Here is a 16,741-nt window from a genome sequence, read left to right as displayed (position 1 = left end):
ATCTAATATCTAATACTATTAATTATGATTTTAACCTTATTTTACATGATTTCCAAAGCATCAGTAAATACAGGTGAGCGACACAGGCTCTTGAAAGCCTCTAGTTTTCTTATATTTTATTTTCTCAAAAAAAACTTTAGGTCAGTCGGGTAGCAGGGAAAAAAACTTTTTTTTTTTGCCTTACCTTCAACACTGATTCTAAATGTCATACAGAAATTGTAAGTAATAGTAATATATTTTTATACAACCGCTAAAAAAAAAATTGGATTGTATAATGGTATGATGTGTCTGCATCGTCCAAAGACACATTTGGTGTCTGGACAATAACTTTAGTTTAAGTGAATAGATCTCTATGAAATTTAATAAAAAGGTTCAATACCACAACGGGAGAGTGAGGATTGATTTTGGGGATGATGGTCCCAACCGTTTTGGAATAAGGGCCCAAAAGGGGTCCAAAACAAGCATTTTTCTACTTTCAGTATACAATGTATTAACTTGTGTATAAGTATTTCAATTGCTCTGAAATGGGGCACTAACTTTATATTTGGCTTAGCCCTTTATCCCAATGTGCTATAAAAAAAAAGTGTATACTGTTATTATTTCTGTTGTTCATCAACTTCCTGTTGAAACTTTTTGTTTCTTGGTGTTGTATGTTTTCCATGGAAAACTACCATCTAATTTAATTTGTAAGACAGTATTTTTTTTCTTAGGATATCCAGATGCTGAAATGACTCCTTCTAAGAGGGTACCAAGTAAGCTCAGTCTTGATTGGTCATGGGAACAACTTAAAAACTTTCTTTTTGAAAGTTTCCCTGTTCTGAAAAAAGTTCAGTTTGGTTTGTTTCTAGTGGATAAATCCTATTTGGTACCATTACCAAATGATACAAACAGTCCATCAAGAATAAAAACATACATGGAAAGAGAAAACAAGAGTGGGAGTCTCTTTATAAGACCTGTATCTGATATTTCAGCTCTTTGTATTGAGGTAGGTAATAAAGAAAATTAGAAAAATGGGCATAAAACACTAATGATCTCTGTAGCTACTTTGCCGATTTGGCAAAATCCCTGTAGCAATATTCTCTTGGCTATTGCAGCTAGAGGCAAACATAAGCTTTTGACATGAATATGTTTAATTTAAAAAAGTATTGCACCTTTTTATACGCCTGTTTACAGGACGTATTATGGTATACCGTTGACCTTCTGTTTGTCAGTCCGTTGTCAATATGTCTGACATTAACTAAAAAAAAACTTGAACCAATTTGCATAAATCTTTGGTTAATTGTTTATATCTATTGATGTAAGCTCCTTTTTGATTTTCATGAATTTTTAATATGACATTGAGAAGTAATAGAACTTTATTCTTTGAAAATTTGATTGGCGTATCATGTGCTCATGTCGCAGCTGTTTATATATTTAAAATAAGGGCATACACATGTATATTAAATTGGAAAATTTAGAAATTCTTTGATGTGCGATGTCATACATGCTTTTTAGCAGGCTTATAATTTCATTCAGACATACAAGCATCCATTTATTTAATTGTATCTTAAACAGACTAATAATGAAATTGGGATGGGTATGCTACATGTATTTCTACGAAAAAACAAATAGATGAAAAAAAATTATGATCACATGATTTATATTTTTTTCTAGGAACTGACCTGTAACCTGAATTGTAGTTTAAATAATAGGTCAACATTAATTACACCTTTGCAGGTTAGTACATATATTTGAGTGTGTCCGTTCTTATTTGGAATTTTTTTTCCACATTTTTTAGACTTGGGAATTTTTGGCAAAAATTGTAAAGAAGTGTACCGGTTTCAGTTTTTAATAAACAACAACAACAACTACTTTAACCCAGATCTCTGAAACTCTATAGAAATTTGTGCACCTGCTGTTATGGAAGTTTGAATTTGATTTGATGTTTTTTCCATTCTTGATGTTTTTCTCCCCTTTTTCTCCTCTTTTTTAGGTCACCTGGCCCAAATCACTTGGCGGCCGTCGTCTTTCTTCGTCGTTAACTTTTACAAAAATCTTCTCTGAAACTACTGGGCCAAATTTAACCAAACTTGGCCACAATCATCATTGAGGTATCTAGTTTAAAAATGTGTCTGGTGACCAGGCCAACCAACCAAGATGATTGCCATGGCTAAAAATAGAACACAGGGGTAAAATGTAGATTTTGGCTTATATCTCTGAAACCAAAGCATTTAGAGCAAATCTGACATGGGGTAAAATTATTTATCACCAATTTTCAGACCAATCAGGCAACCCATTGTTGGGTTGCTACCCTGAATTGGTAATTTTAAGAAAATTTTGCAGCTTTAGGTTAGTATCTTCAATATTATTATACATAGAGATTAACTGTAAACAGCAATAATGTACAGCAAAATAAGACCTACAAATAAGTCAACATGATCTAAATGGTCAATTGACCCCTTTAGGTGTTATTGCCCTTTATAGTCCATATTTAACAATTTTCATAAATTTTGTAAATTTTTGTAAATTTTTACAAAATATTTTCCACTGGAACTACTGGACCAAGTTCATTATAGATAGAGATAATTGTAAGCAGCAAGAATGTTCAGTAAAGTAAGATCTACAAACACATCACCATCACCAAAACACAATTTTGTCATGAATCCATCTATGTCCTTTGCTTAATATGCACATACCCCAAGGTGAGTGACACAGGCTTTTTAGAGCCTCTAGTTTTATATATAGATTATACTGTTGGTTTCCATGTTTGAATAGTCTTCCAGTAGTCAATTTTGGGGCCCTTAGTAGCTTGCTGTTCAGTATGAGCCAAGGCTACTTTGACCTATAATGGTCTACGTTTAAAAAATGGGACTTGGATGGAGAGTTTTATAATTTGCGCTCATACCACATCTTAAATATATTGTGAACGATTTTTTTTTTTGCAGTAAAATTTATAAATGGCTTGGAGATTTTTTTATTATTTCCCCATCTAATTTTCATCTTTTATCCAAACTGAAAGTTATTAAAAAAATCCCAATGAAGACTGATTTATTATTTTTTTGCAGACTAGTGGCTCATTTGACAGTACATTGCCAAGAATATCAATTAGAACATCTACAGTAACATCTGCGGAAGATGAGGCTGTTACAGTTGAGGTTTGTAAGCCTTATCAAAACTTTTTTCTTGATATTTTTGTTTCTGTATAACATGAAAAAAATAATAATTCATCAATACAGCTTTTCAAGAGACCCACAACATAATGACCAATAAGTATGGTGGATGTCACGATACACTAATTATTGATTAGGATAAGATACTTTTTTGGCTGATCCTTGCCAAAGGTTGGTGGAAGCTATTGCTAAACCTTTGTGTTCATTTACTGTCTTTCCTTCTGCCCACTACCTTTTCATATTTTAGTCTTTTTTAGCTAACAGTTTCGAAGGAACTGGCAGCTTTTGCCATCACTTGGCGTCCCTCATCGTCTGTCTGGTGTAAACTATTTCAAACATCATCTCCTCTGAAACTACTGAACCAATTCCTACAAAACTTTAGCTGAATGGTCCAAAAACTTGGGCGCTATGGCTAAAAATAGAACATAGGGGTAAAATGCAGTTTTTGGCTTATATCTCAAAAACCAAAGCATTTAGAGCAAATCTGATAAGGGTTAAAAGTTCATTAGGTAAAGTTTTATCAGCCCTGAAATTTTCTGATAACCCATTGTTGGGTTGCTGCCACTAAGTTGGTAATTTAAAGGAAATTTTGCAGTATTTGGTTATTATCTTGAATATTATTAATGATAAAAATAAACTGTAAAACAGCAAAAATGTTCAGCAAAGTAAGATCTACAAATAAGTTGATATGACCAAAATTGTCAATTTACCCCGTAAGGAGCTATTGCATTTTAAGGTTAATTTTGCACAATTTGTTTATCATGTTTTCTAACTTTAAAAAATCTCCTCCTCTGAAAATACTAACCAGTTCAAACCAAACTTAAGCTGAATGATCCTTAGGGTATCTAGAAAAAAGTTTGTGTTTTATTTTCTGTTTCTTCAAAAAACATGGCCGCTATGGCTGAAATGGAACATAGGGGGTAAAATGCATTTTTTCCGCTTTTGAAGAAAATATTGCAGATACAAGAAAATTAAAGTGCAATTATTAAGACCCTCAATAATATATATTTAACAGCAAAATTATTTATCATTGTGGAAAGATTTTAAGCAAAAAATAACATGTCAGGGAATCAGACTCTGAGAGCCTCTTATTTCTTAAAACCATCAAACAGTATTTTACCCAACTTGCAGATATGTTCTTATTGTTCTATTTTTGCTTTTTAACCATTCTAGTGTTGTGACCCTTTACAGTGGAAAAATTGCTGATTTTTTTCCATTTCTGTTCTGTATACTTTAGCTTGCCGTAACCAAATGTTATGAAACTTATGCACAATGTTTATTTATACTTGTACCACAAAACACGGATCAAGCTGGAATGTTGGTGGTATCACTTTAACGGTTCTAGAGTTATGCCCCTTTTAAATTGCTTAATTTTTCATTTTTGTTCTCTTAACTTTATTTGTAAGCTCTTCTATTTGGATGTATTGTCATGGTTAAGCAGGTGGAAACCTGGTTGAAATAGAACAACAGAATCGAAGCTTTTTGTTAAAGAAGGCGGTAAATGCTTACTGTAATGTTTACTATAGTAACAAAATTTCTGCTCAATTACGTAGTATTTTATTTTAAAAACACTATTTGCCTAAGTTTTCAATTTATCCATTACAAAGTTGAGCAAAACAATTAGATATCAAGTCGACGACATGGGTATCTATCAAGTTTGGTGTAGAAAATGCATAACCTCCAAATTTTTTTTTTTAAATTACCACGGATTGACAACATATCAATCTATTAGTTCAGTAATTTTCGTGTCTGCCCTTTCATTATGTAACTCAAGAAAAATTTCAAAAAAATGGGAAACAATTGTATCGAAAAGAGAAAATTGAGAGTAGCTTTTTACGTTAGGGCGTGTTTGAGTTGAATATTTCGTCTTGAAAACGTATAAAGCAAGAGTATTTGATACATCAGCTCGCTTCAGATTCTATCATTTTTATATATCAAGGCTACATGTTGAATTTATAACATAAAAAATTCACAGTACTAAAAGATGAAATAAATGGGTCAAGTGAAATACCTTTCTAATGAATCACAAAAACAGAGTAGGTGTGTTCAAATAGCTAATTTTACTAAAAGTACTTGACGACAGTCTTATAAGTTGGATGGTAAAAATGCATATCTACGAAAAAAACATATTTTTTTGTGTGTGATAATTAGGGTTTATAGTCTTTATTTTCGAAAATTCCACCTGACAACCAATCAGACAATAGTTTTAAGTTGACTCAATGCAGACAAGAACATTAACTGATGCTCATTAGCTAGTAGATACATTTGTCTTTTAAAATACAACTGACATTTAAGGATCTTAATGGTGTTATGTGGATAGATTTATCGATTTTCAAGAGCTAAGTTGGCAGCGCCTCATCCCTACAATAGCTTCCATTTCTACGATTGTAAAAATGAACTGGCGTAATGGGGAGATAATTTTGACGAAGTAGAGTCCTGACTGTAAGTTAAAAAAGAAATGATGAAATAGACATTGACAACAAAAAGTAAAATGGAATTATTTGAAAACGGGAACTTATTATTTTCAGAATGAAACATTGGTGGACAGAAGAGCTCTTCTTGCTCTACAAAATAAAGAATATCAGCAAAGTTTGAAATCAGATCTGGAGAAAGTATGTTATCATCCTACAGGGACATCTCAATCATACATCAGAGTGGACTATATTGCATTTCCCTAGTCTGTTAGGCTCCTCATATTTGGTCAGATCTATCTATTGGATAGGATGATATCATATTTGGTGGTTTAATAGTTAGCTTTGTCTTTCGTTTGGATCAAAGATATCATATTTGGTGTGAATCTAGCTTTATTTTTCTATTGGACCACGGTGTATATTCAGAACGCTTGCTTTGTAATTAAATCTAGGGTAAAGCGTACTTTCAGATTCAGAAAACGCTTGCTTAACGATTGTGTACAAGATAGACTGGTAGGTTGCTACAATATTAAAAAACACAATGAAATATCAATTTTCTTGAATGAAATAAAGTTGACAAAGCAACACAAATATACAGGTATCCAGTTTCATGATGTGTTGTTTCTTACAATGATAAATGAATGATTTCGTTTACAACAGAACTGCGTTATCTTGTAAAATAGACTTTACAGCCAAACATATCCAAATTTTATAACTCGTCCAAACTTAACTAAAATCTCATCCCAGTTTTATCTTAATAGGGTTGATATTACATTTTGATACAAACTATAAAATCACATGATATTAGGTATTTTTTTCTAAAATCAATGTTTTATGCTTACTTTGAGATTCAGAAAACACTTACTTAAGGATTTTAGGGTGCAAGTTCAGTCAAATATGGTTCTAGTAATTATGCATGTTTAAACACATTTCATTGTAGAAAATTTTAATTTGCAATAATATAACAAGATTACCAACAAACATATCTGTAGTATTTAATGTTTTAAAAGTTACATACAAAAGAAGGACCTTCTTGTGTTCAATCATTTAAAAGTGTTGCATTTGTGAGACCGTTTATGACATGATCATTTCACTGTCATTTCAGGAAGAAAGATTAAGGGCAGACAGAGAGAGGATAGAAGAAAGATTAAGGGCAGACAGAGAGAGGATAGAAGAAAGAGAAGGACATCTACATGAGGTTTGATATAAATTTAAAATTTGTAGGTCAAGTTTAGCATATAGGAAATCAATTTGCAGCTGTGAAAAAAACAATAAGAGCAATTTCAGAAAAAAAATATATGAAAGGTACTTTGTTTCATCACCTATCATACACCTTATCAGGACAGATTTCCATATACAACAAATAACAATAAGGTGTATTCAGACAATTGTAATTGAGAATCAAAATACATTATAATTTGTGATGTAAATATATAAAGTGCCCCACCCCACTTTTCAAAAATTGAAAAAAATATAACTTAGATTCAGGCTACTGAATTAAAAGGTCAAACAAATTGATTTTCTTTCTTCTAATTTGGAAAATGACTGTTAAGTATCCAAAGGGTATAGATACCAATAACCTTATATTATTAAGATGTATGGCATTTATTTTTGGAACAGCCCAATGTGTAAATATATCATTAACAAGAGTCTTATCCTCTTTTTATTTTCAGTCACGACAAAGAAGAAAGAGAAATTTGCCAGATGAACCTTTGGTTGGCATAAAAATCAAACTAAAAAGAAGAGGAAACATGTTGGATACAAGAAAATTTCTACCAGAAGATAATGTCCAGGTAACTAGAATTAGTGGAGTATTGCTTACTAATAATGGGGACACTTATAGAAATCTGTTGTTGAAAAAAAAATTGCCACAAAATTATTGTAGCTAGCCTACAAAAGTGTCCATAGGTCATTAGTCTCTTCCTATACGAATGAAATGAATCTGATGAAACTACACAGTTGGGCCACAAATGAAAAAAAAATGTTCTATTCCCCTCACCTGCACTTTACTATTAAACGAGAAGACCTCATTTTGTGTGTCGCTTCTCTTCCTTCTGCAATAAATTAATCATCATGCCTCTGTGTCCTATAGGTACCATGCATAGTCGCATTTGTCATCCATTCTTATGATTATTCAGTTTGAGTTATTTTTGGAGAAAAACGGGGAAAAAAAGCTTTTTGATATTGTTTCCGTCATCAGATCGACTTTAAAGTCATTGACAAGACTTTCGATTTTAAACTTTACTCGGGGACATGACAATTATTTTCGCGTTATTCTGCCTGTGATTATACTCCTATAATATATGATCATATATAGAGACCCTCTATATAATATAGCAGTGATAGACATGGAGAAGTAACTTGGAATTGACAGATAAAAGCAAATACACTTTATTTATAATATATACGTATGTTCATAGTATACAGAAACACGAAAATCATGGAATTTAACAGAAACCAAAAAAAAAAACAGACTTTGGAAAAAAGGAGAGGACTTAAAATAATTGTCCTGTTTCCAAGTACCTATAACTTTTGATACCTTTTCTGAAATTCTCCAGTTAAAAAACAGTTAACATACTTTCAACCTCTGGGGGGTGTCAATAAAAATCTCATAACTTCTTCACTGTCATCTTTGTTGATGTTTTTTCGTTTGTGTTTTTATCAAACAATTTTTCTCTTTTGACACTTGGGTATTCCATTTCATACATTACACACCACATGAAACTCAAACAATATTGGAAAAGGGGTTATTTTTACCTATGCAATATATGAAAAGTTATAGATTTTTAATACATAAATTATATGAAAAAGGTGGGGTAACAGAACCCCAGCGGCACCCCCTATCAATTAAGTATTGAAGTGGCCTCCGAGCTATCAACCAAGCTCTAAATCCCCGCGATTTTGCTGTTGTGGTCTAGTAAAATTTGAACTGACCAGGTTTTTTTGTTTTTTTAAATGATTCCACTTGCAATTGTTGGAAAATTTAAACAAATTGGAATGGTTATCTAGATATCACTAATTCATTCTAAATCTATAGGATAAGAATACAATTTTTCTCAGTTTCTTTATAAACTTGAAAAAAAAATATTTTTGGGTGTATCAATATTGGCTTTGCCTTCTATTTGATACAACAGATTATCTTTAAATTAATTTTCATTGATGTTTTTAAAGTGCATATTATTTTAATGATCATAGAGCACTAAATTTCTCTGATTGCTCTTCATTTGTCATGTCAGTGTCCGAAATACAATATGGTCACTGTATTCAAAAAGAATTGATCAATGAAACATATTTATTAAACAAGTGACTAGAATCAACTGTCTGCATGATCAGAATATTCATAACTTTAATGTGCAGATTATATTTTTTTAGTTTGTTTTGTATATTATATTAAAAAAAACAATTTGTTGTTCACTATCTTTTATTTTACCTGTGTCTCAAAAATAGTATCATTAACCATGATGAAATTGCTATCTTGCCATCCATGATCCATCTTGAAATGAATTTACAAACACAGCTGATGATAGATTGCAGTACAGGTATTGACATAAATCAATGTGAATACTAGATTTGTTATGGTTTGTTTAAATTTGGCGCTGAAATTTTGCCTTATAAAAAGATTGCCAACTTGCAAGTTTTTAAAACAAACTTGTTATGTTTTGTTTTAAAAGGGAAGCAATTTTGCATGCTGTGCATCTCATTGTTTTCGATGTACTGATTTCCTGCATATTTATTCATAACAGATTCTACAGGACTTCATTGGCAGTATGGATGATGCAACAGAAAGTTATTTTATCCATATTGCAAACAATTTACCTGTCCATTCAAGGGATTGTCATGGTACTATATCAGACCTTGGGATAACAAGCAACACTCTGGTCCAGATAGAATGGTTGGATGATGCGGTAATGTTGAGTGATTGATATCTATTAACATCAACTAATTTGCACAAGTTTTCAAATTTTTTGAAAATACATGATTCTCAAGAATCTCTTACTCTTAGGATCGAATTTTCAAATTATCTATCTTAAGCCACACCAAATTAATTTCTTGTTCTTTGAACACTTTCTTTAAAAAAAATGGTAGTGAGAGAGCAAAAATTTTTTGTTTTTTTTTCTCAAATTTTAATTTTTTGCAGTCTTTAATTTTTTGTACTAGCCAGCAATATTATCTTTGAAATATTAAAAAGAATATAATCAATGAAAAGCATTTTATGAAAGAAATTTATTATTATTGAAATATTAAAAAATAAAAATCTATGAAAAGCATTTTTTGCAAGCAGGGGTTATACATTTACACAGTGTTGGTGCTTCATGTTTTTATACATCTCATATCCTACCTCTCATGTGACCCTACTTTGCTTCTTGGTATGTTCTCAGGTACCCTGTTGAATCTTTTTCCAATATTGGTATGGCTAGTAGCAAAGCATAATCAACTTCATGTAGTCCATTCAAATAAAGATCCAGCTGAATATGAAATACATCTGCATTGATGCATTATAAAAATTAGAAGAGGTGGTATGATTGCCAAAGATACAACTATCCACCAAAGTCTAGATGAAATTGATAACCATACAGCCTTCAACAATGAGAAAACCCATACCATATAGTCTACTAGGAAAATTTGAAACAATTCATTTGAGTAAACCACATCAGTTTATACTACATTTTGTACTACGTATTCACAACAGATGCTTAATTTACTAATTAAACAAAATAAACCTTTTAATATTCCACTTAATAGTCGTGCTTTGATGAAGAATTCAATATGATTAATTCATTGTTGGTTGCCTAAAATCCAATGGCATTATTTCATGAATGTTCAGAACAAATTAGCAATAAACACAATGGGTAGGTCCTATAACAAAGGAGGTTTGGGACAAAGGTCAGTGAAATTTTGACCATAGGAAAATGAAGGTACATTGGACAGGGACAGAAATTCAGCCTTGCAACAGGTCCCTTACTAGCCACTGAAAGAAATGTAGCAAGGATTTTAAAGCGCAAAGAATATGGCACTCTTCTTACAGGAGGCATCAGATTTAACGTTCCAATTCTTACTGAATGTGACTGTGCACTTCAACATTCCGTCAAGCCATACAAATGCGAGGGATTACTTCCAGTCGGTGGAAGACCTATGGTTACTATATTTATTTACCAATCACCTTAGGGGGAAGATTAATTTTATAGCAACTGATCAGATCTTTATGTACATGGGATATTGTTTTGTTTTGAAGGCCATACATTTATGTAAACTTAACTGGTTACAAACCTCAACAAATTTGGTCATTATATAAGCAAGAACATCATTTGAAATGATTTCCAATTAGTATGAATAGGTAAATGTAAGTACAAGGTTAAAGTTGAACTCTCTCTTGGTTTGGTTAAATGTTCAGCATTCATAATTTGCATTTCAGGACTTGTCATCACCATTTTTAGAACAAAGGTCACAAACATCTTCACAGATAAGAGCATTTCCACTTATAGCTAATGCTGAAGTCAACCTAATGGTAAGTTGTAGCCAAAATTATGTGTTATTGCACGCCACAAAATTTAAAAAAAAAAAGGGTATAATTTTCTTGACCGGTCTATCTGTGATCGCTTTGTTGTCCACAAGATTTTGCCTTCAATTTTGAAAGATGTTCATCAAACTTTAAAGAATTGTCAGGATCAATTAAGGCTTAAAAATCTCTCCAGGTGATATCTAATTAATGCAATTGGCTGTTGAAAAAAAGGAAAGACTTGGTTGGGTAATTAGAAACCAATAAACCTTTTTAATCACCTTGCTTCTTAGGGCTATTCCATTAAAAAGAATGTACCAGGGTCGGACGGCAATTATAAAAAATCCCGTTGGTTGTTGATGTGTTGAAGCGTTTATGGCCAGTGGTCCAACTAAGTATTGTTGGTTGTTGGTCTTTGACAGTCAGTTTTTGTGACCTTCGGTTTCATTGTGTTATTTTTCGTTATTTATTATTATTTGTTTTTGCAAGGACTTATATAACCGATTGTTTTTGTCTCATGCTCATATCGTGATATTTTGGAAAACATAACTGTTCCCGCGACTTACGCAGCAGCAGGCACAACGTTGTATTCTACCTATGGTACCAGTTTCTGAAGTGCAAGAGTTACTTCCCTTTAATGACAAGCACATGACGAACTATGTCAAATTCTAATGAAAGGACCTTCGATTTGAAAGAAAATAAAAATTAACTTTGCCGACCTTTTTAACCATCAGTATGGTCATTTTAAAGCCATATTTCTATTGAGATCGTATACCCCTCCTGGGATTTTTCTAGTATTCCACAGGGTCCAAATACCGGACCCATTCCTATTGGCAATACACCGTATCGCTATTCCCGCTTGACCCGAGAATCTGTCCCGCTTGAACTTTTGACGTCGTACAACAATCACTTTTCCATTGTGGCGTCAGATATTTTCTATTATGACGTCAAAATTTTACGGGAACTTTTGTGATGTCCAGTAATGGCGGACAAATAGCGATAAGGTGTATGGCAAATACCCTACTTTTTCCCAGTTTTCAATTTGGGACAAAAACTTCCGAACGATCTTAAAATTTATTTTTATCTTTATTATTCATGACAGCGATGCTCATTTTGTTCAACCGCTAGCTTTATACTGAAAATCGCCAACAAGTAATGTGTAAATACGAGAAAAAATTGTATCTGACTGACAAAAACAACATTGAAGAACAATGAATGCCATAAACCGGAAATGAAGACGATTACAATATTGGATCAGATTCCGGGGTCGGATAAGGGTAATTCCGGGTTTGCCGATCAAATACAATAAAAAAAATAATAATTCCAGGCAGGTGACAAAATACATCTATGATGATGAAATATAAACACTAGAATTGAAAACCAAAAGATATATGGAAAAGAAAGAAAAAGCATGAAATAGTTTATACAGAAACTCAAAATAACTTTTAGTTCACAAATTTTCATGTCAATATCCAATGAAATGTGACAGTAATTTTCTTTATCATTAATAAATGTTGATATTACATGTAGATGTTTTTACAGAGTATACATATATCTACAATTCCAAGAGGTAATTTCTTCTCAATTTTGAAGGGCCAGTAAAAAATAAGTTAGATATATTCCAGTTGGTTCTTGTATTATCATGAAACGACTTCCTGTTGGGTGGTGTTAAGATACATGGTACATTCCTCTTGGTCATGGGGGTACTTAAAAATTGCCTTCCGACCCTAGTACCTCCTTTTTAATGGAATAGCCCTTATTCAATGACATTTTTGATAGAAAAAAACAAAGAAACTGAGTTGCAGATGCTTTATAATTACAACAAAATGCATTGAATGTGTAGGTAAAGGTAATATCTTTGGCTAGCTTGCTGAACCGTAAAGTCATTAGAGTGTAACCTGACAAATCCTACACCTGAGTTTTCCAAAATCCTCCTTTAATAACACATTTTCATGGTCTCAAAATATGCCTATCCTTGCAGAGTATTCTGACGACCTGCTTAATCCAATATGTTTATCTCCCCCCACTACTGCTCATTTTCAAAAGATTACCTTTTGGTGGACGTGTAATGGCAACATTTCTGTACATTTTACTTTTGCAGTTATACTTCTTTTGTTGATGTAAATTGTGAACGTTTTGTAAATATTTAAATATATTTACGAATGTTGAAAGACATGCATAATGTTAAATAATAGAAATACAAATAGTTTCGTCTCTAAAAAAACATGTACGATTTACACTGATACTTATACTAAATAGGTGCAATTTGGATACAGTGGTGTTAGGTATACTACCCTCTGAGCATAGACTAGTCCGACAGATAACCAATCTATCTGTCTGTAGGACTATACTACTCCAAAAGGAGGGTAGTATACCTAACCTTATAATATATTAAGGGGCAAAACAAATTCTTTTTGTTCCTCCCCTATGATCTTGTGTTTAAAATGGATTCTGCATACCCTGATTATATACAGGTTGATGGGATTGATTAATACTACATGATTTTCTTAATGCAATTACTTGATTCTTCTCTTACAGACCTTAATGTAAGTAACTTTTCATTATTCTGGAAATCTAGTTTCCTGTATATTCTGCTATTTACGTATTATTTTTTATATCAAACATCTTGCTTTGGTGTAGTGGTTTAATATATTGTACTCTTTTATATACATATATATATATATATATATATATACAACTCGTCTAAAGATCAACCCAACAATGTTAGATCTGTAAATTGTTGGGTTGATGTTTAGACGAGTTGTATATACAGAATGTACACAGCCATGTATCACCATAACTGCTGGTGATCCGATGGATAAATCTGTTGTAGAGTTGTCACTGGTTCAGACGTACTTATATATATATATATATATATATATATATATATACATACACAAACATAATTTGGTTTATAGCTTGTAACACTCAGTCAAAATATCAAGCACATAATAATATCCCATCTAGAAATTTTATTTTATAACTAGCTTTGTTTATAGGCCATCTGAGCTTATGTCATCACTTTGCATTAGTTTGTAAACTTTTCACATTTTAATCTTCTCCTTGGAAACTTACTTGGCAGATAGTAACCAAACTTGGTAGGAATGATGTTTGGAAGGACCTCTTTAAAAAATCCATTTATGGTTCCTGGGAAAAGACTTTTTTCTCAACTGCTCAGGAATTAATGGGAAGATTGTAACTAAAGTTGGCAGTAATGAAGTATGGAAAGACCTGTACTAAAGTTCCACCTTTGTTACAAGGTGGATAAACTAAATGGCTGCCAGAGGCCATTGTTAATATTGATTGGCCGATTTTCAAAAATCTTCTTTTGATTTACATTTGTTTTTGAAACTTTGCAGGATTGATGACTGCAACACCATTTACTAATGGTTGAGATTCATCATGCTCCATGCAGCTGTTGTTTCCATTAAAATCATAAGGGAAAAGACATGTTTGTCATTAGCTCATGAATTTATGGGCAGACTAACCAAAGTTCATAGGAATCTCTTATGAAGGTCAAAAGTCAAATATCAAGGTTTCTTTGACATTTTGCATTTCTTTGTAAGAAGATTTTTCAAATGGCCTATTAAAAGCCAGGGGAATGATACAGCCTCACCTGAGCCTCTTGTTATTTATAGTATTTGTGAAACTTTAATCATGCCTTATTCAATAAATAAGCATAACTTGACTGAATATTTAAAAACAGTGAAACTTTCAGAATGCTTGTTGCTTTCCTCACAATACTGTTGAACATCTTTTTTTTATGAAAATACAGCTTAGTATGGGATATAATGCAAAACAAAAATCTGTGATTAATTGTTTATATGGAAATGTTTGTTTAGTTTAGGTAGCCTTTGAATTGCATATTTTAAATGTTTGATTTCAATGTATAAATGCTTACTACGTATAAATGCAGTAAGTATTTATATTTTATAGATTAATTCAAAGTAAGCGGCATGGCTTGCATTCCAAATTTCCAGTTTGACCATTTACCATTTTTAGGAAAGGCAAGAAAATATTTTTCAAAATATTATGGTATTACTGACTTACCCTATGTCATTTTAGGCCTGCAAAACCAAACCCACATATATTTTATTGTGGCAGAACTTGTAACTGTTTTAGATACAATTATTTATATTGATGATACCTAGTATGAATATTGGAGTAGTGTTTTTGTGTTTACTGTTAATTTATATATAGACATAGGGAAGGTTTCAAAAAGTCTATCTGTCTGAAAATACAAACATGTCTGTTTTATAACTTTTAAACTCTTGTATTAATATTTATGATACTTCGTACGAATGTTTTAGTAATAGTATTTATCAGTAATATACATGCATATGGCTATAACTTTTAAAGTGTTCAAATATGATGCTAACATTTTTAGGAGAATAGTGATGAAGAGCTTCCTGATCCAGGTTTAAATGATGATGAGCTTCCTGATCCAGGTTTAAATGATGATGAGCTTCCTGATCCAGGTTTAAATGATGAAGAGCTTCCTGATCCAGGTTTAAATGTAACAGATTCAAGTGCTGTATGTATTAGGGCTGTTAGGGGGAGGGGGACAGCCCTTATTAAGTCTCATAAAGAAAAAATAACATTTTGCAAAATCAAGATAACTGCATTAACACCATTGTCCAAGCATTAATTACTGATAATGGGTCCAACTTGGCAAAAAGAATGTCGCCCAAACTATGGCCTGCAGAGATAACTGCTGCAATCAAATTTAGTTTTCATCTGGGGGTCATTGTTAGGTTTTGAGGGAGGCTTGAACACCAAATTTTTCTATGGAACATTCTGTAATTTTGTATAATATAGATCACATTTAGTAGGCCTTTGATTATGACCCAGTTGTCTCCAGCTGGTTTGTGGGGTTAGGATAGCCAATTGAAAATCACTTTTCACAACAGAGTCGCATCACTTGCATCCCTTGCATCCCTTAGTTTAAAAAACAATTTTGGAGTAGCTTTAAATTACCTGAGAATGGTCTATTATCCCAAGTTCAACTTAAATGTAACTGCACAATAGAAGTCAAAGTTGCACATAACATAATATTTTTTTTCAGCAAAGCATTAGCCTGTCTACAGCCACAAGTTATGGTGATAGTTCGAATTTCAGCTCATTGAATTCAGCTGGTAGGACCCACAGACCTAGAAGAAGAGCTGCGGTCGTAGCACAGAATTTCATTCAGGCAGTTGTATGTACTTGAATAAGGAAAAATTGTTTTAAGTTTCATGTATTTATATTTAAAACCTGGGCTCATGTATAACATGTATAAAGCTACTCAAGTTTGTATAAATGACAATAAGTGTTTAAATTTGTAACACATCTTAAATTATGTTATGAATACAGGACCTGTAAGTATATCTTATCAGTAGAAAATGTGATTTCCATGATAAATTGGTTTACATATTATTTCATCTTAAAGATAATATCTGCGAAAATAATGATTTTAGGTGAAAACTTTAAAACAGAAATAATAAAATTATAACAACAAAAAATATTCATGTCATTTCAATACTCTAATTAACGTAATTAGGCTAAAACACTATCAATTACATTTAAAAAAACAATTTTTAAAAATTTCGTTAATACATGTACATATGCATGTTGTCTATTCAGTGCCTCTGTCTAGAAAGAAACACTATTGTCTGTTCAAAGTTCATTGATAATGCAAGTAATAT

General features: G+C 32.1%; 1 protein-coding gene across 1 annotated transcript; it reads left to right on the top strand.

Moving 5' to 3' along the window:
• Positions 1-716: 716 nt before the first annotated feature.
• Positions 717-15,948, top strand: LOC127733456 (uncharacterized). The gene is made up of 10 exons (XM_052242814.1): positions 717-985; positions 1,654-1,716; positions 3,045-3,134; positions 5,678-5,761; positions 6,666-6,758; positions 7,234-7,353; positions 9,304-9,465; positions 10,974-11,066; positions 15,445-15,591; positions 15,919-15,948. Exons 1-10 carry the CDS (start codon positions 728-730, stop codon positions 15,946-15,948), a joined length of 1,140 nt encoding a protein of 379 aa, XP_052098774.1. The 5' UTR covers positions 717-727.
• Positions 15,949-16,741: the final 793 nt, after the last annotated feature.

This window comes from Mytilus californianus, unplaced genomic scaffold (assembly GCF_021869535.1).
Source record: "Mytilus californianus isolate M0D057914Y unplaced genomic scaffold, xbMytCali1.0.p SCAF_3, whole genome shotgun sequence".
NCBI classification, from domain to species: Eukaryota; Metazoa; Mollusca; class Bivalvia; order Mytilida; family Mytilidae; genus Mytilus; species Mytilus californianus.
The sequence above is the reverse complement of the archived record's forward strand: the minus strand, read 5'-3'. Positions and strand labels throughout refer to the sequence as shown.

Coding starts and splice junctions, on each gene's coding strand:
- LOC127733456 (XM_052242814.1), top strand. CDS start 728: ATGACTCCTTCTAAGAGGGTACCAAGTAAGCTCAGTCTTGATTGGTCA. Junction 1,717..3,044: donor CATTAATTACACCTTTGCAG/GTTAGTACATAT, acceptor ATTTTTTTGCAG/ACTAGTGGCTCATTTGACAG. Junction 6,759..7,233: donor GAGAAGGACATCTACATGAG/GTTTGATATAAA, acceptor TTTTATTTTCAG/TCACGACAAAGAAGAAAGAG.